The 25,153-nt window shown below is 32.6% G+C and overlaps 3 protein-coding genes and 1 pseudogene across 3 annotated transcripts; 2 read left to right on the top strand and 2 right to left on the bottom strand.

The window, feature by feature from the left end:
* Window positions 1-1,720: 1,720 nt before the first annotated feature.
* LOC123202975 (probable serine/threonine-protein kinase PBL21) lies at window positions 1,721-5,030 on the bottom strand. Its single transcript, XM_044619124.1, has 6 exons — window positions 4,268-5,030; window positions 3,986-4,152; window positions 3,715-3,904; window positions 2,823-3,214; window positions 2,198-2,529; window positions 1,721-2,023 (listed from the first exon to the last, which is right to left on the bottom strand). Exons 1-5 carry the CDS (start codon window positions 4,359-4,361, stop codon window positions 2,239-2,241), a joined length of 1,134 nt encoding a protein of 377 aa, XP_044475059.1. The 5' UTR covers window positions 4,362-5,030; the 3' UTR covers window positions 1,721-2,023; window positions 2,198-2,238.
* Window positions 5,031-13,201: 8,171 nt separating this feature from the next.
* On the top strand, window positions 13,202-15,407 carry LOC123202806 (glycosyltransferase family 92 protein Os08g0121900-like). The gene has a single exon (XM_044618950.1). The coding sequence runs from the start codon at window positions 13,414-13,416 to the stop codon at window positions 15,253-15,255; it is 1,842 nt and encodes a 613-aa protein (XP_044474885.1). The 5' UTR covers window positions 13,202-13,413; the 3' UTR covers window positions 15,256-15,407.
* Window positions 15,408-15,785: 378 nt separating this feature from the next.
* Window positions 15,786-20,638, bottom strand: LOC123202805 (annotated as a pseudogene).
* Window positions 20,639-22,491: 1,853 nt separating this feature from the next.
* On the top strand, window positions 22,492-24,089 carry LOC123202804 (high mobility group B protein 2-like). The gene is made up of 8 exons (XM_044618949.1): window positions 22,492-22,652; window positions 22,748-22,796; window positions 22,962-23,069; window positions 23,222-23,279; window positions 23,366-23,410; window positions 23,488-23,568; window positions 23,654-23,746; window positions 23,833-24,089. The coding sequence occupies exons 2-8, from the start codon at window positions 22,756-22,758 to the stop codon at window positions 23,848-23,850; spliced, it is 444 nt and encodes a 147-aa protein (XP_044474884.1). The 5' UTR covers window positions 22,492-22,652; window positions 22,748-22,755; the 3' UTR covers window positions 23,851-24,089.
* The last annotated feature ends 1,064 nt before the right edge of the window (window positions 24,090-25,153 follow it).

Below are 25,153 nucleotides of genomic sequence, written 5' to 3'. Positions count from 1 at the left end.
CGTGTACTTTGGTTAACAGAATTTTCACCGTCAACAGAGGTGTCGTCTTCATGGATATTACCATCTGTCTTAATTACATATGAGGATAGCCAATGAATGGAAAACTGAAGCGCAAGGCAAAGTGGTCATAGAATTTAGTGTGATTTGTGGATAAGGATATTTTGGCAGCCAATAATTCTATCACAACAACGGGAGAGACCATGACTCAGGGAATTGTAAACAAATTTACTTTTTACTTTCATTTTTACAAAGTAGTAGTTTTGCCCCAAATCTTACCATGGATGTTCACCAAACAACATTAAAAATTACACTAAACTCACGGAATCGTAGACAAATTTACTTTTACTTTAACAAAGTAGTTTTACGTCAAATCTTATTATGGATGTTCACCAGACAACATTAAAAATTACAATAATTATCCATTCTACCGCTTTGAGAAAGTGACTTTATACCCTATTCGGGTGTTAACCCAATGATGGATTCGGTGCCAGTTCAATTAGTGACCAAACCATTTAATTTTAAATAATATTTTAATTATTAAATATAAAATTCATAATTGCATTCGGATAAAAATGAATTTAGGAGCAGCTAGGCTTAAGTCTAAGAATTTTTCTTATAATATAATGCAAAATATAAACTTAAAAAATACCATTAGAGTTGAAAAATAGGTACTAGGTGTATATATAAAGTTGATGTCAACAGATGGATTTGATGGATCCCAGTTGAATGGGTCAAAATAATCGGTTTGATTTTTTAAATAATATTATTAAAGATAAGGTTAAATTTACTCTAAACTATTTAAATTTAAATCAAATAAGGTATATTTAAAACATTCACTTATTATATTAATTTTGAATTATTTCGCTTATATTCGAATCTATTTTAAAATAAGTTTTATTTAGATTAAATTTAGATTGAATGAAATCTACAGGAGAAATTGACTGAACCCAGTGGCACCTGATTAGATGACTGGGAAATTGATTTTTTAAGCCAATATAATGAAAATTAGTGGCGGTGAGCCGCCCTCAAAACCCCCCACTTTATCAAAAAGTTTAATTTCCCTGCCTGCCATTAACAACTGATTGACAAGGAGCCATCGCACCTGGCCTGGGTTTAGATTACATTTTAAACAGCAATTAAAGTTGCCGACAATAAGAATATAGCTGATTTATAAAATTATGATTAAAAGCTATAAATTCAGTAGCAATGAATTCTTATAAAAAGACAAAAATGGCATGTTTTCCACATTATATTATAAAACATGAAGTGGGTGAATTCAAGAGTCAAATTTGGAAAAGGGAAAGTTTGAAATCAAATTTAACTCACTTGACCAGTGAATAATATTATTAGAAAATATTAAGAAGAGTTATAAAAAAAAATCATTAGAGAAGAATCAAAATCGTTTGAATCCGAAAAAATTGTCAAGCTCATAAGATCTATTATCAAGTCAATCCAGTTAAATAGCAAATTCAACAAATTGGAGGGTGAAAATAGGAACTATACATCTCCGACCACCAGATCACAATTCTTTTTGATTAATTATTATCCTAATATTTATTTAATTTATCACCAATCTGATCTATCAAAACCCATAGGAAACCCTTGACCGGGTCAAGTCAATGTCCTGGCCAAGTATGAAAACATTCACTTATACCCTATTCATGCTCAATAAGATCCCATATGTTTAATGGGCATAAAAAGTTTAAAAAAAACATCTTCAGACTGAAACTTTCTAAAACCGACAAAAGAACAATAACATACTTTATTTATATGCTATTTGATCTATTTTTTTGGGCTGCTATATTATTACTATATCTTGATATATTTTCTTCTCATAAAAGATGCCGCCATCTGAGGACAAGCACAGTTGGTCTGCTTCATTTTTTTCCCCTCCAGAAGTTCAACTTCAACCAAACAACTTGACCAATATATACACACACACATGTTCTCTTGCAGCATTCACATTTGTATAGAAATTCCAGTATTTTATGGGTCTCCTTCAAAGTTTGACAGGGTGATCCATCTGCGACAACATATTAATAAGAGTATCGGTAAGAGATGTCCCATGGAATAAACATGAAGAAAGAAAACGGCACCGTAGGGTGTTAAAGAGCACAACACACGACAGATATACAAACAGAAGAACAAAACAAATTAAGCTAAAAATAACTGTCAAAAGATGGCATGAATTACTTACAGCTAATCAGACCGTTGCAGCAGCTTGTAACTGAAATACATTCAAACAGATGTAGTCTTTCCAGAATTAGAACCACAAGCATATTCATTTATTGGTGACGGGGCACTGCTGGTCCCAGCATTACGGGACACTGAGTTATTCTCACACTGGGAAGCCAGATAATCCAGTGCTTCAACAATATCAGTAATCATAGGACGGTAAGTGGCTTCCTCATTTAGACACATGGCAGCAATAGCGATTGCATAGTTTAAACAACGGCGAGGGAAGCGTCCTTGCAACCAAGGATCAACAAGATAGGGATACTTCTTTTGGTCTTTTAACAGCGGCCGAGACTGCAAAAGGAAAGGACAAGATATGAATCGTGTAAAAAGCAGCAAAAGGAATCATTTAACTGTTCTCAAAAACTCAATGTTTTCAATAAATTCTTGTTATTCTGGGTTTACACAACACTACATAAATAAACCTAATAATAATAATAAAAAGGCAACACCAACAAAACCAATAAAGAAAGGATTCCTAGAGAGAGAGTGGGGGGGCATGAATAAGATGACAAACAAGCACCTATCTTAAACTATAGCAAAGCCATCAATCTATCTAAGAAATAGAGAATAAAGTGTCAACTAACCCAAGTCACTAGATTCTGCTCCCCACGAGCCTTACTAAGATCTATCGCCTTCCGCCCAGTGATTAACTCCAAAAGTACAACACCAAAACTATAAATATCAGATTTAAGAGTCAATTTGCCGCTCATGGCATACTCAGGGGCACAGTATCCATACGTTCCCATCACCCTGGTTGAAACATGTGTTTTGTCACCAACAGGTCCCAATTTAGCAAGCCCAAAATCTGAGAGTTTTGGGTTGAAGTTATTGTCCAGCAAAATATTTGCAGCCTTTAAATCCCGATAGATGACAGGAGGATCTGCCTTGCAATGTAAATACTCAAGGCCACGAGCAGCACCAACGGCAATTTTCATGCGAGTGTTCCAACTCAGTGGCTCATGAACGCTTTCCACATCTGTACAGAATGAGAACAAAAATTATCCTTACCATAAATTGTCTGTGTTACTAATATCGATATTCATCATTACATCATAGAGATCATAAAGCATAAATGGAAACAATGAAGTAGTGCTTAATAAATTAGAAAGGTAAAGGCTCGTAATATGTTTCAAAATTAAATCTCCCAAGAAAGCCTTCAAAAGGTAAGAATCAATTAAACTGACACAAAACTTAAGCATTGTCTTTGAGCAAGTTAGGCTGTGAATCTAAACAGTGTGAAATGTAGTAATAGACCCATGGAACAAAAACTTCAAAGTCTGGAACAACAATGCATTTATGTAAAGAAATACGCCATGCCACTGATCCAACAAAGTTAAAAGACTTTGTTGCTATGCTTACATACATGGATAAAAAAGTACACAATAATGCTTCACAAATATGAATGAGAAAAACAAAGAGCAAAACATATATAGTAGTAAATAATTAAGAGAGCTCAATACTTAAGAAAAACACTACCATAAAGATGATCTTCCAAACTACCCATGGGCATATACTCATAAACCAAAAGTCTTTGATCTCCAGCAGTACAGTACCCAATCAATGTAACAAGATTAGCATGGCGTAACAGACTCAACAAGAGAACCTCCACAATGAACTCTTGATGCCCCTGAGCACCTTCATGATCAAGCTGTTTGACAGCAACAATCTGGACACAGAAACCAAATGGAATCAAACTTAACTCCAGATATAAAATCTATATATTCTACAAAATGAAACACTGACTTGCCTGGCCTGATTCCAAGCGCCCCTTGTAAACCTTTCCAAAACCTCCTTCTCCAATCAAATTCACATCTCTAAAGTTACTCGTGGCTGCTGCTAGTTCCCGGAATGTGAAACTACGAGCCCCACCTGCTCTTTTTGCACCATTTTCCTTATCATTAGCTCTCCCATTTTCTGTACCCAAAACTCATCACTATAAACACCCCTCTCATTCACACAAAACGAATTTTCAAAAATCTCAAACAGAATTTAACGAAAAAAACTTCATGATTGAAACTAAGAGAAATACCAGAGGATACAGAAGAATAAGTGGATCGAGTGCCATTATCAATATCGACTTTGATGTCTTGTTTCTTTCGACCAAAACAAGAAAAGCAACTCATTTCTTTATCAAAACAAACAGCAGTTGCAGATTGCTGTGTGTATTATAACAAACAGCAAAACAGAACCCACTTCTATAACACTCACTAAAATTTCATATTAATCAGTGAAAATTCATACACACATGATTTCATGGATATTGAATTCCTAAAATCAACTGTAAAACCCTAACCGCTGATAAGGAGAGACGAATCTCTCCCCTCAGAAGCTTGAAGAGATCCCGAATCAAAACTTACAAAACCCACAAAAAAATATAAAAAAATAAAATGTCTGCCTTTTCAGCTTCCAGCCTTTAGATTCCATTGAAAAAGATAATTGTTTTCCATAATGAAACCCCACCAAAAATAACATCAACCCAAGTAATAATTTTCACACATGAATAACACCTGGAAAACAATTTTACAAATAAATCACAACAGAAAAAGAAAAAGTGAGGAACAGCTCACAACAAGAACAACAGAGTTGGGAGTTGTTTACGATGGAATTTCTTGAGAGGGGGGCAAAAAATAGATTGCAAAATAAAAGAAAATCAGGCGTAAGAGAAGAAACGAACGAGACAAACATCCAATGACTTTATCTTGTGTTTCAGTGGGAGTTTGCGAGCGCCATATTTAGTGGCAAGCCGGCAAAAAAACTTTTACTCCAAGTAAATCACTTTGTACCACCCAAGGTTTGAAAATATTACCCGTCATTCAATATACATAGATGTTTATTAAACTATGACAAAATTTCATAAATATTAGTAAAATTACACAAACTAATAATGAGTTTTACCATGTATATTAATAATAATATGTTATTATATAATTAAATATTTTTATTTTTAATTTAAAATTATTTAATCATATAACAACATACATTATTATTAATATACAAATTAATATTTATTATCAATATATATAATTTTATTAAAATAACAATACATTATACATAACAAAGGTAAAATTAAGATTATTTTTGTTAGAAATGAGTATTAATTTATACTACAATGATATGTTATTAAATAATTTAGTGTTATTTTATCTTTAATTCATAAATACTTAATCATATAGTAATACATCATTGTTAATATTTAGTACATAATATTTTATACGTTAATAATATATACAAACACAATAACAAAAATTAGCATTAAGGAGTAATTATTTGATTAGATGATTTTGATGTTAAAAAAAATGTTAATATTATTTATAACTATTTAAATCTTATAAAATTGTATTATTGTTGATGATTTGATTGGATTTGATCGTTGGAATCAGGTCTGTATGATATGATTTCTAATATAATCATATCTGGAAAGATATGATTTTATCAGATTATATTTGTCTATTACAAATCTAATAATAGACCTGGCCACGATTTATTTGTTCGGAACCGTTGGTTCAAAAATATAAGACCCTGAACTGAAACCGTAACAGACGGTTCGTCCACGGTTCGTTTCGGTTCATGAACCGATGGTTTCGGTTTGAAACCGATATTGAACAGTCAATTCTAAAGATCTTGTTTAATTTTTAAATTATTAATTACAATAATTGAAAATAATTCTTAATTTAATAAATAAAATAAATTATATAAATAAATTACATGATTAATTATATAATAAATAAATAATTATTATTATTAAATATTTATTTTTATTTATTGAAATTTAAAACTTAAGAAAGAATAATTAATTATTTGATTGAATTGAAAGATAGAGAGTATTAAGAGTTAAAAAATAGAATGAGAGTTTGAAGGATTTGAGAGAGTTTTGATTTGATGATTTAGGAAATAAAAAAAACTATAAATGAATTGAGATTCATTATTTTAAAAAGGCAACGGTTCCCTGCCTTTTTAAATGTTCGAAGCAATAAACTGTCGGTTCAATCCGTCGGTTCTACGATTTCAATTTATGTGAAAACCGAACCGTTTTATTAAAACCGAGCCTTCTATCTAATAAGATCATAATATTTGTAATATGATTTGATCAATATTTTTTAAAGGTTATATATGTGTATTCAAATATATATTTATTTATATATTTAAAATAAATATAAATGATTTTATTATTTTAAAAAATTATAATGGAAGAATTTAATCGATGGAAACTTTTATTAAACCGAGCCTTGTATGGCAAATAGCAATTTACTTGGTTTATTTCTGCTTCTCTCTTTACACGCTTTCGGATTCCTTTTAACCCTCGACATTCTCTGTATCTGCCTGTTCTGACACTGTTGAGTTATGTCTTAAGCAACGGATGAGTGACGCCGCGTATGGGTGGTTTTGTCAAAATAGCGTGGGACCCATTATCCTCCTTGCTTAGTTATGAATATTTTTTCATTTATCATTATTGTTACAGTCAAAAGTCTTCAAAAATGTGAAATGGATATAATTATTGACTTGACTGTCTTTTATCAATGTACGCAAGCTGTTACTTAGAGTTGGGCCAAGAGATTGGTGACAAATTGTACCTTTGTTAGTCAATCCCACATCACAATTGGAAAATTTTAAGATGTTTACATTTAGTTTAAAAAATATTTTATTACTAATATAAAAATAATTATTATTATATTTAATAAAATTAGTAAGGATAAATAATTATTATATTTAGTTAAATATAATAAAAAATATTAATATATTATTTTATTTAAATATCTTTAAATTTAATTATTTTAAAATCTTTTTTATATTATTTGTTATATTAATTAAAAATAAGATTATTTTTACTCTAAAAAATTTAATAAATAAAAATATAGTTACAATAAAATCAAAATTATATTAATAAATCTTTTAACACATAAAATGAAAGTAATAATCAGATTATCTATTATATTATTTATCATATCACTATTTATAATAAAAGATTACTGAAATATTTTATTACCTACTAACCAAACAAAATATTATAAGTGATAAAATACAGGTTATCGAAATAATTTTTTTATTCTCTTGAACCAGACACTCCCTTATTCTTTGATTGAGAAGAAAGTTTTACCTTTTATTTTTGGTTATTTATTTATTTATTTTTAATATTTATGGTAATGTGACTACATACCGACAACACTAAGAGAATAACTACGATTAGATTCAATCTTAAATAAGATCTAATTTGAAATCGATTTAAATTTAATTGAGCAAATTATTATTTTTTTGGTTTTTTCTTATTCTTCAATATTTATGGTAATATGTCTAGCTACTCAACAGTAAGTAGACATGTAGATCAAGATTTGATTTGAGTAAAGTCTGAATACGATTTAACTTGCAATCAACTTAAATTTAACGAAGCAAGCTCTTTATCCTTTTGTTATTTATTGATTTTTTAATGTTTATGGTAATATGTCTAAGTACTCACAACATTAAGTTGACATGTGGAATTAGATTCAATCAACATCAAGTCTAAATAAGATTTAATTTGATATCAGTTTAAATTTAAAAAAATTCGTTTGAGATCAATCTAAGATTGGCAAACTGAAGTTTAAACTTGATTTGAAAATAATTTAATTTTTAATTTGATATAAGTCAAGTCAAATTTTCTCTTAACATCCTCGTATAGGTCCCCCGGCCGAAATCTTTATACCATGTTGCCCTTTTGGGCTCGCTGGGTTGATTGAGCCAACCCACCAAAACCCATCTTGCACGAGCTTGGTTCTTTGATGGGCTTCGTTTTCTTTTGCCATACCATTTATTAATATACAAATTGGTGAATTTGATCCGAATGGGTTTAAACTCGGGTCACAGCTAGAAGGAAAAAAAAAATCATGTTAAACGTGAATAGATCAGTATGATCTGTGGGTTAGACTTACTTTTTATAAATGAATTGAGTTTGAATTGAACTTTTTTCAATTTGGATTAACTCAAGTCATGCTTGTCAACATATTGGTTGGGTTGCTCAACTTCTAAGCCCAATCCCTTATCCATAACAAAGCCCACAAAAGGAAGATATGCATAGGGTATAACCGATTTGAGATAGTTTAATGTTAGCTCACTACTTGGGTTTAAAAAAATATACAAATCAAACACAAATAGATTGAGTTTGATACAAACCGCATTCAATTAAGCTCAAGCATACTCTTATTTGAACTTAATTCAGATTCAATTTATGAAAACTAAAAAATATTGCCGTATCATTATAACATTTTATTTTTAAAAAATTATTATTTTTTCTCTTAATCTAGAATACTATGTATATTTTTTAAACCCTATTGAATAATAATAGATAAAATCCTCTGGCTTCACAATCAATTATAGTATTCAACACGTTATAAAAATGCAATAAATAGAAATCTCTCTCTCGAATAACAATAACATATTAGTGTTGTCGTGATTTCAATATGATAGTAAAGTAGTTACATTTCAATTATAATTTCATAAAATAAGAAGAATGATTCTTTAAAAATAAAATCCAGTTATTTAATGTTTAATGGAGTAAGAAAGTCATGACTACTTTGGTCCGTATTTCCTATCTCTTGGTTTTTAAAAGAAAAATATTTTGTTCAAGGTTTGTTTTGTGGGTTATAGGTTGAAGTAATAATTTTTTGCTAATTGATAGAAGTGGGGAGAAATTTGTGACCATATAACACTTGGAGTGAATGAACCGGGCTTGTAAAGTTTCCCTTTAGAGTATTGAATCGGCAAGAATAAGAATCATAGAAAGCCTGGAATTTGATTGTTTGGGTGCCTTGCACAATCGTCTTCTAACACATGGCCTTGCAATTAAACTTCTGAAACAATTAAAGAATATCCCAATCCAAATTGAGTCAACAGATTTTTAAATATGCAAAATAGCAGAAAGTTGATCAAGAATGAAACTTTGTGTGCAATTCAAGGACAAAGTGCCCCACCCTCTTTGCCGGTAAAGCCAGAACCTGCGCTTCTCTTCTCGCTTGCAGTGTAGGAAATTCATATAAACTTTTCCACTGTATTTTAAAACCCATGCCAGATTCCCCGTATGACTAGAAATATGAAAATTTTGGTTCTAAATCACCATTAAAACTCGTTTTAACTAATGTCTCTGGGGGCAAGTCAGCCCGTGCATGAGCAGCCATTTTGCAGGCCGTGACCAGCCTGCAACCAAAAATTATATTTATGCCCATAAGGTTGTTCACGTTTCAATTCGAAATTAGTGTTACTGTAATATTTTAAATACCAGAGGGTGGCAATAATGAGATCATGGTGATGGTGAAAGCCCTAGGGTTTTTAAAAGATTTTAAGGACTGATTTGAAAATTTTTAAACATTGTAAATGTTAAATTATTATATCTACAACCGTTGAGCATGATATGTAAAACAATTATTAGTTTAATTTTTTAAATTTATTAATAATAAAATTATTATTTTATCTTTGTATCATAACTTTTTTTAACAATAAAATTATGTATGCATATTTTGAGTTGAAATGATAATTTTAACCCAATTTTAAAGACTTTAACTCTCTTTGATCCTAATCAAGAGAAGATTTTTCGATAAAAATGGAAAACGGGTAATCGAGAATAGGTCGGATATGAGGATACATGCATCCCCTTTCCACCCCACCTAACCCCATCCCCGTCTCTGTCTCCGTCTCCATCTCCGTCATTTTATATTAATATATTTATTTAAAATATTAACATATCTTTATAGTTTTAGATTATTTATATTTTTTAAATTTACTTAGATTTTTTTGTACAAATTAAAATGGTTAATATATAATATTTGTGACATTTAAAATAGTGAATTAATTTTAATTTTACTTAAATTTTATTATTTAATATAGGCCAAATGACTATTTCCCACCCAAGGTTTGATGTTTTCTTAAGTTTCCACCCTTTAACTATAGAAACACCAAACACCCATCCATGACCGGTTAGATTTAACAAAACCCTAACTGTGGTAAGGGTAAAATCGTCATTTTTACTATAATATTAAAAATAAACTAAAATAGAATCTAATTTTGCCCCCCTAAACTTTAAAAACTAGAATTTTTCCCCAGCCTAAGTTTTAAAAAATGACAGTTTCACCCTAGGGTTTGGTTTTGAAATCTCTGGCGACAGTTCCGGCTCCATTGCCGACGACTTCTCCCTCCCGAAGCAACCTCTCCTTCTGGCGAATGCTTTCCTCTCATTTGGAGGCTCAATCGGCTTCGTCTTCACCTTGGGAGACGAAGAACTTCGTCGGGAAAGACGGTCGTCTTCCAAGGGGTCTTTCTCTGGGAAGACGAAGAACTTTGTCTTCCTTGACGAAGTTTTTTGTCTTCCTTGACGAAGTTTTTCGTCTCCCAAGGCGAAAACGAAGTCGATTTAGCCTCCTAATGGGAGGAAAACATTCGCTAGAAGGAGAGGCTGCTTCGGGAGGGAGAGGTCGTTGGCAATAGAGCCGGAACGGTCACCGAAGATTTCAAAACCAAACCCTAGGGTGAAACTGCTATTTTTTAAAACTTAGGCTGAGGAAAAATTTTAGTTTTTAAAGTTTAGGGGGGCAAAAAGAGATAAAATTTTCAGGCGTTAGAGTTTTGTTAAATCTAACCGGTCATGGGTGGGTGTTTGGTGTTTCCATAGTTAAAGGGGGAACATTTGAGAAAACATCAAACCTTGGGTGGGAAATAGTCGTTTGGCCTTTAATATATTTATACTGTATTTAGAAGATATGAATAAAAGTTTTTTCCTTGCAAGTATGGGAAGGGGATGAGAAAAGAATTTTTCTTCATCGAGAGAGGACAAAAAATCATTTCCATTCCCATAACAAGGGCAAACTGAGGATAGGGACAAAGATAGGGATTAAAATCCCCCTCCTCGTATCATCATCCCTAACTTTTAGTACATAAAATAAGTATACAAATGATACATTATTATGTAATTGAATGATTTTAAATTAATAATAAAATAATATTCAATCATATAATAACACATTACCTACACACCTATTTTATGAATTCAAAATATATACATATAATATTATTTTTTTAATATCATACCAATTTGAGTAAGGGTAACATATAAATAATATAATATTATAATATTCTTTCATTACAATTAATTAAACATAACAATTCATACCAATTTAGTTATAAAAAAAAACACTATATTAATTTGTAATCATTAATCTTTATAATAATATATATTTATAGACATTTTTATTATTTTAGTAATAAAAATTTACCAACACCAAATATATTTGGCAAACCTTTTTAATTAAATATAAATTAAGCAACACATTTATTTTAGTCAATATATTAGGATATTAATTAAAATAACCTTATTTTTTTCTTTGTATATATAGGTTGTTATTTTTTTTTTCTTATTGTACACATATAACTTAAAATATAAAATATTCAAAATATTTTTAGACTTTTTATTCATCCAATTAAGACATAAAATAACATATTCAGCCAGTCAACCAACTTATTCGACTCAACCCATCCGATCAATCATAAAACCCAAAATTTTCTCTTTTTAGAGATAAAATCAAACTAAAAAAGTGGTCATATTTGTATACTAAAAAAAAGTTGTTATATAGGTATAGAAAACAAAAAAATATGACTATTTTAATTGATATCCTCATTATATTTATGATAATATATCTATGTTGTTTGGTATTCAATTTTGTTAAACTTACTAGCATAATTTTAAAAATTAGATTAGATCGGTTGATTTGATCGATCCAACTATCACGTATCAAGAAAAACTATTATAATTTGTTGAAAAATTATTTTTGAAATTAGATCAAATTGTGTCTAACGGGAACTAAGTAAAGACTCATATTTAACCAAATCCCAGCTGTTAATTAATTTTAAGCATATATATAATTAATTTTTGTATATTCTTATATCAAAATAATTTAGATTATATGTTTAATAATTATTTGTATAAAATTATTTTAAATATTATTTTTAAATAATTAATCACTATAATAAAAGGTTAAATCCAACCTGTCATCAAATCATCAAATTGGTTTCAAAAACATTGCTTGTACGCGGGGAGGTGGTCCGACGTACATTTCCAACACGGTATACGGTTTTCAATCACCAAAACGGCATAACATATATAGTAAATTCAGAATGCGTATCCGCCCACTGGAAAACTCATTATTCTGTTACTTTTCATATGACATTTCATTCGAATTCATGAGGCCAAATAACAAGGTCCCATCCGAACTTTGATGAAACAACATTTTTCACTCTTTATATTTGAAAAGTTTACTTCATATCTATTCATCAAAGCTAAATATTACTGTTAACAAAAAGTTTTTTTTTTTTTTTTTATCACTTATAATAATACAAACAAATCATGTTTTCATTCTTATCTTCCTTTTTCCTTCTTTTTGTTTCTTCATTAGCTAAAAAAATTAAAAAAAGACTACTATAAATATTACACATAAAGTTTATATAAGTGATAAAACATTTTAGAATTAATCAAACGAAAAGATCTAATCAAAACAAAGTTTATCAATGTTGAATTTGAGCAAGAAACAATTGATTTGTTGATAACTAATTGACAATAGTAAAACAGTAAAAAAAAACAATCTTGTTAGACTTTTAATAACTCTTAATTTTTTGTTATTATTAATTAATTAGATAAAAAAATATTTATAAAAATTTGGGACAAACTATTATTTAACCTTTAGCTTTAGTAATGTCGTTGAACATTTTTGTTTTTGGCTTTGTTTTTTTTTTTCTTTGCCAATTATATATATATATAAAAAACAAATTTGATTAACAAATTTAACATAAAGGTAAAAATTGAACTTTCGACTTTAAAAGGTGTAAAGATATTTCATCAAAGTTTGGGTGGAAAATGGAATTCGCACTATTCATGATTTTCCAGGCAGAATACAAATATATACTACAAGGCGGCGCTTCGTCCTGCAAATTTGTGAGATGCATTAATCCAAGTCACCAAAACGATGACCGATCAGATTCCCGATCGCAATCTCTTTCCTTAACCATTCTTAGACGACCTCTTAATCAGTCTGTTACCAGGCTTTATATTATAATATTCCTTTCTCAGAACTCTCTGTTATAAGCCTTTGGCTGAAGGCTGATCTTATTCAGTTTCTGCACTGACAACACAACAACCAGAACAAGAACAAATAGCCATAGCCAATGTATCCTGTAAAGAAATCATCTTCATCTTCATCTTCAACCTCTGTTCTTTGTATACTTGAACAAATAAAACTGTTCGATTCTTTACCCGAAACTCTCCTGCGCAAGAGTCACAAAACAAAGCTGTTATTCATCTTTGTATCTCTCCTTTTATACAGTTTCTTCCTTTCTTACTCCGTCTCTATCATTGTTATCCTATCACCCACCTTCGCCTTCCTGCCCGCAACCTTGAAAATCTCAGCGCCGTTATCGCACAACTCCTCCCCCGCCAACTTATCCAATCACGTGCTGCGGGAACAAGTGAATCAGGTCTTGCAATCGTCTAGTCTGAGACACCGTCCCTCGGTGTCGTCCGTTCAAGATTCTGATAAATTCAAGTCCATTTCGGTTCTTTTTCCGGATTGGGAGGTTTTCGTTATCGTCTTGCCGGAGACATCGTCGGATTCTGTCGACGGGCTTTATTGTTTTTTTTCGACCAGAGAAAATTCCAAGGCAAGATTTTCGGGGGTTTTGCCGTTAACGAATCTGACGACGTTTAAATGTAATATGCCGAGAAGATTTCGCCGTCGGCGGCCGTTTTTTCAACCGGTTTTGACGAAATATCCAGAGAAAGAAGAAGAGTCTCTCATTAGAGAAGCTTCAACCAAGGAGCTCATTAGAACCAACTTCTACGTGTACGAGGCGCTGTCCACCGAGAACGACGTCGTTTTGTTTGCTAAAGGCGTGAACCGTCGTCGAGGATTCAACAGGCCTCCTCATGAGTTAAAGTGCGTATTCGGCGACGCTGACGACGCTAACACCGCTGTTAAAACTCCCGTCACCACCTCCTCACAAGAGGTCTTCAGGTGCGCTCAACCGGAGTTAAGGGCGTTTACTTCTTCAAACAACAAGCCAATCAAAGTCTCCATAGAAATAATGAACGACAAAAATCCGATCGTCGTCCCTTCCGTGGCGTACTACAATCCCCGCCGCAAGATAGCGAAACCCCCAGAGAGGTCTTTATTGTGCGCATCGACTATGGTGCATAACGTGGGCAAGTACTTGAAAGAATGGGTGATGTACCACTCAAGAATCGGCGTTGAAAATTTCATATTATACGACAACGAAAGCGACGACAATCTGAAAAGTGTCGTCCGGGAACTTCATGAACAAGGCTACAACGTGGCAACAGTACAATGGCCATGGCCGAAGACCCAGGAAGCTGGCTTCTCTCACAATGCAATATACGCCAAAGATTCATGCAAATGGATGATGTACTTCGACGTTGACGAATTCCTTTTTTCTCCGTCATGGGACAAAGAGTCAGAGCCGTCAGATCGTCTGTTGAAATCTCTGTTACCAGGGACGCCATCGATGGGCCAACTCTCGTTCAGGTGCAACGATTTCGGTCCGTCGGGTCGGACTTCACACCCGGTGGAAGGAGTAACACAAGGGTATGATTGTTACAGGAGAGCTAAACAGCAAAGGCACAAGTCTATTGTGCTGTTGGAAGCCATTGACGATTCATTGTATAATGTGATTCACCATTTTGGGTTGAAGAAGACGTTTAAATGGGGGGAAGTGGATACGGGAATTGCAGTGGTGAACCATTACAAATACCAAGCATGGTCAGAGTTTAAGAGCAAGTTTCGAAGAAGGGTTTCGGCGTATGTTGCGGATTGGAAAGAGACAGTGAATCTGAGTTCGAAGGACCGGACACCGGGATTAGGGGTGCAGCCGGTTGAGCCAAGAGGGTGGAGCGAGATGTTCTGTGACGTGAGAGATGATCGGTTGAAGCTGTTGAACCAAAGATGGTTTGGGAGACAAACAGAACAATGGTTGAAAATGGCTTGGGAAAGATAGCCGAACAAAGTGTGTAGAGTTGGAGTGGGTCCGAGAGTCTGAGACTGACTAGTCCACACAGACGCAGGGCAGAGGAAGAGTTATAACAATGTAGTGTGCTAGGGGGTTTACCTTAAATATTTTAATTTTTGTGGATTTTTTTCTGCCTTAATTTGTACCTGACAATCAGAGGAAGGAATATCATTCATGTTTTTCATATTGTGCGTTCTTTATTGATCAAGACGTCAGAAATTTTTATTTCAATTGAAAAATCCTTGGTAGAAATATTTGTATCAATGGGAAAATTGCACTATACCCATAATCACTAAACTGACACCAGGGAAAACATCAGTCATGAAGCACTGCTATTAAAAATTTGAGATATAATTAAAAACTAGACCTAATTTGAATATAGCCAAGATGTAGTCATTAGAGCATCCTAATTTGAATCCTAATATTTCATATCATGTTTTACATATGGTATATAATAATTATAATAAAATTTTTAATTAACATATTATTATTTTAAAAAATATCAAACTATGAATTCCTTAAAAATAAAAAATAAAAAGATATATTATCCTGTACACAAATATTTACCTACTCTCTCCAGTCCAGCGACTCTTGGGAGCCACCCAAATCAAAGATACAGTTTACAATGGCCCGCCTGCCAGGATGCTATTCCTATATGGGCAAAAGATTAAATTTTAAAGAAAGGAAACCTAACCTTCCATTGCAATACCACAAGTTGAATCAAGAGAAATGTTTCTTTTTTTTTTTTTAATCAGAGCTGCAATGCCAAATCAGGCTGCTGTTGTGATTTTTGAAATAATCTGGATATTTGAAATAGGCGACCCTGGCGCAAGGAAGCTAATATTCACGCCAGGTGAAAAACGCCTGTCTATTATATGTTGAAAATCCCTGCAAAGATGATTCTCCCTGTAGCCCCAGATCCACTGCTGTTTGCGACCTAGAGCCAGAGAAAATCGGATAGGTGCTGCTCGGTCCAGGTCCAGACCAAGGATCCCGGAAGTCACTGAACTATTGTCAATCCTAGAATTCCCAGGTTCTGTGCCAAGCCCCGCTGTCTCCACTTGACGGAGACTGGGAATGAGATGCAGGTTTTAACCCACCAAGAGTATTACTTTGAAACATTGGTTGACTTTGGGAGTTAATTTCCCTGCTATTTTCAATATCTTCCCCAACTTGCATTGAATCTCTGTTTCCGATAGTAGAGTTTGACCCAGAAGTTGCCAGAGATAGAAGTCCGCTTGGAATGATCACCAGAAATATAATTATTTGAAGTTTTCTGTTTTTCAGCAAATAAGTGCTGCTGCTGCCGCTCATTAAATTTGTTTTCTCCTACCCATCCAGGACTTATCTTGACCCCAATGGCAACAGCTAAAACACTGTCAATTTTCTTTGAAGCAATTTTCCAAACAACGGGTCCAAGATCTGCTGCATATTGAGCCAAGCTTCTGCCGTTAACCATGCTCAGAGTTTAGACCAACCTAATCAAATGAATCAATAAATAAATAAGATTACCAACAAGTAAACCTATGCACGGACTTATGAACACCTGTTACAGTATTAATAGTAGGCAGATATGTGACCATCTGGATTGGTTAACTTCCTCTAGGTTATTTTATGCATCTATATCTGTTATGATATAACATACAAGTTAGTACCAGTTCCATAAAAGCAAATGAATAGATGATTCAGCCAGAAGCTAAAATCTGTTCAATCTGTTTCAAGTTTCATAATATTTATTCTGACAGAAATTTAACTCTGAATCTCCAAGAAAAGGGGAAAAGGTCTCAACCATAGGTCATAACATTGTTGAGCAACAACAGCATTCATTAGAAATAACAATTTGAAAAAATAAAAAACTAATTAAAACAAAGAATAAAAAGAACTTTCGGATTGCACACACCACCATTAGTTGCTTCAATTCTTCCTCAAAAGTGGTGAAAACAGATGTCTCTTGCCCAGAAGAAAAGAAGTGCTCATAGGTATTGCGTTTATTCTCATCTGATGTAAATTTTTTTTTTCCCATACTTCAACACAACTTTCACAACAGAAGCTGCAATATATCAAGAAAAAATAAATAAATAAAAAAGGAGACACAACATCCAATGGGAAAAAAGAGTAAGTCATAATAGGCCCTGAACATGAAGCAGTAGACCGGAGTCCTTCTAAACCACAAACCTGGAAATTCATTCTCCCATTCTGACAACCAGCTAGTATAAGTTTCAGCGGTAAGAGATTGAGAGCCATAACAGGCCCTGTTTAATCCATCAGCAGGCTGAAACTTGAATGACGAAATTGGTCCTTTTCTTAGATTGTAAGCACTAGACCAGTTACCATTATCTACTCCATTAGCAAAGGTTGTGTTAGAGAGGAAAACTCACAAGCAGCACGATCATCAGGAGAGGTGTCAAGTGACTTTTTCAAGCTCTTTGGTGGCCTGCCTCTCCTCACAACTTTTGGCTGAGGTTGTGGTTCACTATCACTATCTTGCCTCAAATTTTTGAAGTCCTTTTTTGCCACCTCTTGAATGGTTTGTGCCTAAAGACACATTTTCAACTGTCACAGAAAAGAGAGAGAGAGAACCCTAAGAAAACACATAACAATCAGAACTCAGATTAAACCTATTGGAAGTAAATCGCATCTGGTGAATCATACTGCATTGCACTGGAACAAATGAGAAAAACATGCCAAATGAGGCAGAAAGTTTGATGTCTTCTATCAACTTTGTCCTTATAAAACTTACCAAAAAAAAAAAAAGAGAGAGAGAGAGAGAGAGAAACATCTTTCTGCACAAAGAAAATGATAGCCAAAAGTGTCAAGTTACTCATAGATCATCACCAAACATTTTCACCAGAACAAGAAAGCGGAGGAACAACAGGGACTGGTCTCATTTTAATTAGAAAAGGTTTATATGGCAATCACACATTCTAACTATTAAGGAGTCATAACAATGATTCATCGTCAAGTCATACGCAATATTAGTTCTTGATTCCGCATTACACCATCTTTGGAATGGATCCAGTGTTGTGACATTAAACCAAGCGCATAAATAAGTCAATATCAATCACCATGGACATATCATAGTTAATGGTTGAACTAAGAATCATATTAACAATTATGCATTCTCAATTGCACCACTCAAGCATATTTAGCCAAGATAATATAGAAATTCAAAGGACTGTATGTGCATATACTAGATAATAATTCAAAGGATGTTCTTAAGGCTATCCAAATAGTAAAAAAATAAGACATTTATTAGGGGAGAACTAAACACATGCTACCAACTTTGACATACATCACTCTTGCATCAAGGATGTGGCTGAGTATCCACAGGGTCAAACATAATCACAGAACCCCGAAGATCATCAAGTATTCCTAATTGCCTCATCCACACTCAATGCACACTCTCTTCATTCATAAGATTCTTAATCCAAATCAAATTATCCCTGCATTCTTCTGCAGCAGTTTTCCAAGTGGCAAGTAAGAAAACTGTAGGCTTTGATTGCAGAAAATTGTAGGCGACAGGATCCCACGTAGAATGCAGAAAACAATGAGTGGTCCATGCAAAGTCACCAATGGTAACCAGGCAAATCAACAACTCACCATAAAGAAATTCAATACAAGTACATGAAGAACCCAAGTAACCAATATGAGCTCAATAATCATGATGAATCAAGACTCCTACCACCTTAAAGAAATTTAAATCACCAGAATCAGAATCCCACTCTCTCTATCACGGTACCACTCTCAAAGCCAATAACAAAAGAGTTGTTTGAACTTCAAAATATAAGTAATGGAGCACGAAATCATCAAATCCACTAGATATAATCCCCATAAAATTAAAAAAAATTAGAGCCACCATCCAGCTGGTCATTGGGTGCAAAGATAGACAGACGTTGATGCAAGCAGACTCTAGTCAGAAATTTGGCCCGTATATCCAAAATTATCAAATAATAGACATATCAAACCAACCTCAAATTGCTCGAAGTAGGCATAAGACCCTCCATCTAGTTTCTTCCTCACAGTAGCAAAATCCATCGGATGAGCAATAATCTCATGGTAATCAGGAAGCTGAATCAAAGTAAGGAGTTTCCATCAAATCATGAAACTTTTAATTCATTTGTGTATAAAGAAGCAACATTTCCTTTTGAAAAAAGAAACACCTCTTCTGGATCCACAGGCTCAGAAAACACCCCATAAGCGTCCTTTCTGAAAGAAGTCACACGCAATCTAATCAAAACCCAACTGAAATAATAACACAATCGAATTGAAAGAAAGAAAATCATAGCAGCTAAAATAACACACTTTTGAAGCCTGTCAAGAACAAAACCAACAACCTTTTGCCTGGCAAAGGCGTCGTGGGACCGGATTCCACCGGTGACCTGTCCACATAAATAATTGCATAATTAAGTTTAAATTTATTATTTTTTAAATTCCCAAAATATATAGAAATTGATAGATACCATGAAGAGTGTCAGTCGCTTTCAAAACCTTTTCTTCCTGCAAGAAAAATTACTCCATATAATAAAATAAAGGAATTATAAGTAAAACAAACAATTAGAACCTTTGAAGCGTCAAATATCGACAGTTACAGAAAAACAGTGTACAACTAGCCGAGAAACAAACAGATAATTATTATTAATAATAAAGAAAAAGACAAACTTCAGCTTTAAAGACAAGATGGTCTGTGCGTCTATTATTTTGGCACGCACAAATTCTAAAATAAATTTAAAAAATAAAGAAACCAAATACAGATCATTCCAAAAAAAAAAAAGTTGAATAATTAATATGTATGCAGAAAAGAGTAAAGGAAAAGGCCTGGCCGAGTCAAACACATTCATTCACTCGCGATCGAACCAACTATAAAATTTAATTTTCGCGCGCAATCCGGAAAGTATTTAAATTTATTTAGGTAAGAGAAATGAAAAAGTCGATCGACAAAACCGCCACAATCAATAGCACAGGAAGTGATGATGATCACCGTTTGATCAGATCCGGTACGATTGGAGTTGATCCTACCGTAAAAAATGGAGTTAGGACCGGTTAAATTGGGCGAAGAAATCGGATGGTGATGTTGTTGCTGGTGGTGGTGGTGGTTATGGTTAGAAGACTTGTCCAAGCCTAGGAATAACTTGTGCTTCTTCTCTTTGCGCTCGTCATCGTCGTCGTCGACGGCGTCATTGTAATTGGAATTAGGGTTTTGGCGAGTGGATCGGCGATTGGATTTGAAAGAATTAGGGTTTTGTTGTTGTTTACATTGGTGTAATTGTTGTTTTAGAGTGCATTTTTGGAGGCGTCCCTTTTTTTTCTTCTTCTTTGTCATTGTTTCCGCTGCTGCCGACTCATGACCTTCCCCATATTTTCTTTCATTTTCTTTTGCTTTCTTTCCATTTCTATTCTTTCTCCCAAACAGGGACAAGTTTTATTTTTAATTATTTATTTAATTTTAATATATGAAATTGGGTTTATATTTGCCCTTGTAATGTTAATTTTAATTTTATTTTAGAAGGAAAATGTGATTTCTGCTTTTAAAAGATGGAAAATTTTTCAGCCAGACTTTGGGTGGGAATATGTAATTCACTCAACTCAAAATTAATAAATTGCAGTAAGAATGTAAATTATTTGTGGAAATCATAAACGTTATCATGGTTTTACATTGGATTAATTTTTAATAACATTATACTTTCAAACGAGTATAAGTTATGAATATTCTTACAAAGCGCTACAATAACAGGAGAAGAGAATTATTTTTACAAAATAAGGGAGAAATTTTTATATTAGGATATATTAGGTGGTAAAGTAAAACGCTTTACAAAATTGGGTATCAAGCAGGTTTTTCACTTTTAGATATTTATTTTATAATTTGACCTTTTTAAATGTGGGATATTGACCTTAAAATATTATTTTAAAGATAAATTATTTAAAAAATAATTATTATATTAAATAAAATTTAATAAAAATAAATAAGTGTAAATAAATTATTGTATTTAATTATAAATAATAAAAAATACTGATAAATTAATTTACTTAAATATTTTGAGTATAATTATTTTAAAATGTTTTTTATATTATTTGTTATATTAATTGAAAATAAAATTATTTTTTATTAAAATTAATAAATTATAATATAATTATAATAAAATTAAGGTTATCTTGATAATGCTTTAATATTTATGATAAAAGTGATAATTATATTACTATTTATATTACCTACCACATTACCTTTGGTAATAAAAAATTACTGATAAACTAAATAAGATAATGTAAGTAATAAAAGATATATTAACAAAATAATATTTATTGACTATAACCAAATGACCCTTAAATATCTTTGTGTATTTAATATGAATTATTGAAGCTTGAATTTATATTTGACTCAAATAAGTTTAATTTGAATTGAAATTTCAATTTGATAATTTGATTTGAGTTCAAAAGCTTATCAACAATTTTACATTAGAACCCTTATTCTCACATGGGTCTTTTTCTTCTTCATTGATTATTATTTATATTCTCTAATGATTCATTATCTTTGATACTATTATTCATCATTTGAACCGTTTCAAACTCATAGTTGAGTTTATTATTTTGAATTTGAGTCGAGTTTAAACTAAGCTTGTCTGCACTCAAGTCAATTCACCCTTGCTCACAAGAAATCTAAAAAACAATTATTCTTCTTCTTCTCTTCTATCAAATTGCCTTTGTTATTGTTTATCATTTAAACCAGTTTGAATTTGAACTTGAGTTTGTTGTCTCATATTTAAGCTGAGATCAAGTTAGAACTTATAGAAATTTGATTCAAATTTATTTCAACTTGTAAAAAATTTAAAAAATAATTATTTTTTCTCTTCTCTAAGGATTTATTGTGTTTTCTGATAATATTATTTACTATTCAAACCTGTTTGAACCCAGGTCAAACTAGATGGTTTGGAATCTAAAGAATGAAAGTTGGGCACTGAATGGATGGCGTCGAGCCCATCAAAGCGACTGGCAATGGGCTTGAATCCAACATATCCAGCCCGACGCATCTCACGCAGTGCAATAATCACCAAAGAAGCACAAGCACAGTCTCTTTCACAGAGACAAAAGAAACACAAAACAAAGATCGACGCTTAAGCTTAACACTTACACACCCAATCATAATAACATCACAAGGATTGATGACCTGGCATAAAATTTCGAAATCCCGCCTAAACCCCTAAAATCCCAATTTCATTTCGTGCGCAATTGAATTTCAATTTCCTCTCGCCTCTCCCCACTAAATATCTCCGCCCTTCGATATCTCAGCTCACAAACAAAGCTCAACACATAAGACGCCTCTAGCCTTTTCTCTGTCTTGTTCTTCTAACTTTCTCTCTCATCTGAAACCCTAATCTAACCCTAATTAACCGGTAAATTTTGTCGAATCTCGTCTGTTTTATGCGATTTTTCTCGTTTTTTCGCCCTTTTTAACGTAATTTTGACTGATCCGTTGTTAATTTTGCAGGATTCGCCATGAAAGGAGGTAAATCCAAGTCAGATGCCAAGAGCTCGAGGTAAATTCTGTGCATGTCTTTTTTCCTTATTTCGACCTGTTTTTTCTTCACAAATAGCTTGCGGATTATGGCCTTGCAGATCTCAGATCTGCATCCTTTTATTTATTTTTGAATTTATGATCTATATTATATTTATATGTGTTTTTGTCTGATTCGTGGTGAAAGACTTGCCGTGAACAAAAAGCCTATAAAGGCAGCTGGAAAGAAAGCGGGTAAGGCGGCTAAAGATCCAAACAAGCCCAAGAGGCCGGCTAGTGCCTTCTTTGTTTTCATGTGAGCTTACAACATCGTTTGACTTTTTTCCTCCAATATGCTATCTTTCTATCTGAGAGTATTTTGATATATATATATCATGTGAAATCATGATATTTAATTTATTACTGGCAAAAAAATCTGATTTATTTACGTTTGTTGGCTGGGTAAAGGGAGGAGTTCCGTGAGCAGTATAAGAAGGACCACCCTAAAAACAAATCAGTAGCCGCTGTATGTATGATTATTTGATTACTAGTCGTGTTTCCATTTGCATGTGTGGGTGCTTTTTTTATTTTTATTTTTTTCTTCTGTATTAGGTTGGTAAAGCTGGTGGAGAGAAATGGAAGTCCATGTCTGATGCTGTAAGTATTTTATAGTTGAAGCAGTTTTGTTCTGCCTTTTGTCATTGTAGTTATTAAATTGAACTGGACAACTGTAGGACAAAGCCCCATATGTTGCCAAGGCTGAGAAACGCAAATCTGATTATGAGAAAGAATTGAAAAATTATAACAAGAGACAGGTCTGTTTAATTTTCATTTCTGTGATTATTTCTATCTTTTATGATGCTGAGTCTACAGACTAATCTTATTTATTTACGAAATTAGGCTGAGGCTCCTAAGGCTGAGGATGAAGAAGAGTCTGAGAAGTCAATGTCAGAGGTGCATGATGAGGATGAAGATGAAGATGGCAGTGGCGAGGTTTGTTTTGTTCATTGTCCAAGTAATTATGTTGTTGATGTTGAAAATTGTTATTGAATTACTTTATTTGTTTTGCTTTTGTACAGGAGGATGATGATGAGTAGGAATTGGCGAGGAAGATTTCATAGTCATTTAGGCTGTGACAGTGTTTGAACAAAATATGTTAATGTTTGTGCTTCATGTTAATTTTTAGATACCTTTTGTCATGTGAGGGAATCATGTTTCTCCTGTCACTTTCTCTTGCTCCTCAAAATTAATAGTTGTAGATGTAAGATTCACTACTATATGTACTTTGCTTCTAAAGCTTAATGATTTAGTTAAGGTGTTTCATCTTTTGTAGAAATGTAGTCTGGTTATTTGGTTTCTTTGTTGACATGATTCTTAGTGTTATCTATATGTGCATATTTAGTTGGCAAGCTCATAATTGGGGCTTGCTTCTTGATTGTGTATGACTCTGAATGCTTTTTAATTGGTATATTAGGAAAATGTTTTAAATGGATTGTTGAATGGTAACGAATTTAATTTTGTTTGATGTTTATGTTGTATAATTTGTTTCTTTTGGATGATCAATTATTTACAACTAAATGTGGTATTATTTATTTGTTCTAAGTTATTTCTTAACTAGTTAGTTTTCTTGTACATCAAATACTGTTGCATTGTCTTTACATTATTGAATTCGTTGCACTGGTGTTGACTAGATTGGGTTTTCACTTTGAGAGAATAGTATTGTACTTTGAGAAAAATGGTGTTTGCCCTCACAAATAGGGGTGGATTCAAGCTTATAATATATATTTGGTTTGAATGAGCTTAATTTGGGCTTAAGATATAGCTTGGAGTTTTGTTTGAATTTGAGGGTTTGTTGGAGTCATTGCCTTGTTTCTGTTTGTCTTCATATGTTTTCCTGCATTGTCTAGGTTTGCCCTACGACGAACTTAATTGAATTTAGTTTTCTTAGACTTGGTATTTAAGACATTGTTCCTTGTGTGGGATACTTAATTGTATAAGCAATCGGATGGGATGGGCGTATTTTATACCCTTTTCAATCAAATGAGTTGTGAAATTGGTGTTTATGGAACTGATGTTGTATTGATCGTGATATTTACGTGGATTGATTATAATAGATTCGCCGTCTTTAAATAAAGATATTTATACCTGGAATATTTTTTATATTTGGATTGAAAAGTTGAATGGGATGTACAAATGAAGCATTGATTGAAGCCCAGATAACTATTTCGTTATTCGCTGTGGATCTAATTTCTAATTTATTCTCTATATTGTATATTAAATATTTTCTCTAATATCTCTAATTGATATGGTTGCAAACGGTATGCCTGTGATATTGCAATTATTCTTATCAGAAAATTGGGATAATTTAGTTGTATACTTCCTTTAAATTTTAGATTGTTT

Source organism: Mangifera indica, chromosome 19 (genome assembly GCF_011075055.1).
Source record: "Mangifera indica cultivar Alphonso chromosome 19, CATAS_Mindica_2.1, whole genome shotgun sequence".
In the NCBI taxonomy this organism is placed as follows: Eukaryota; Viridiplantae; Streptophyta; class Magnoliopsida; order Sapindales; family Anacardiaceae; genus Mangifera; species Mangifera indica.
The sequence above is the reverse complement of the archived record's forward strand: the minus strand, read 5'-3'. Positions and strand labels throughout refer to the sequence as shown.

Coding starts and splice junctions, on each gene's coding strand:
- LOC123202806 (XM_044618950.1), top strand. CDS start 13,414: ATGTATCCTGTAAAGAAATCATCTTCATCTTCATCTTCAACCTCTGTT.
- LOC123202975 (XM_044619124.1), bottom strand. CDS start 4,361: ATGAGTTGCTTTTCTTGTTTTGGTCGAAAGAAACAAGACATCAAAGTC. Junction 3,215..3,714: donor TTTGGAAGATCATCTTTATG/GTAGTGTTTTTC, acceptor CATTCTGTACAG/ATGTGGAAAGCGTTCATGAG. Junction 2,530..2,822: donor AGCAGAATCTAGTGACTTGG/GTTAGTTGACAC, acceptor TTCCTTTTGCAG/TCTCGGCCGCTGTTAAAAGA.
- LOC123202804 (XM_044618949.1), top strand. CDS start 22,756: ATGAAAGGAGGTAAATCCAAGTCAGATGCCAAGAGCTCGAG. Junction 23,070..23,221: donor AGTGCCTTCTTTGTTTTCAT/GTGAGCTTACAA, acceptor GGCTGGGTAAAG/GGAGGAGTTCCGTGAGCAGT. Junction 23,280..23,365: donor AAAACAAATCAGTAGCCGCT/GTATGTATGATT, acceptor CTTCTGTATTAG/GTTGGTAAAGCTGGTGGAGA.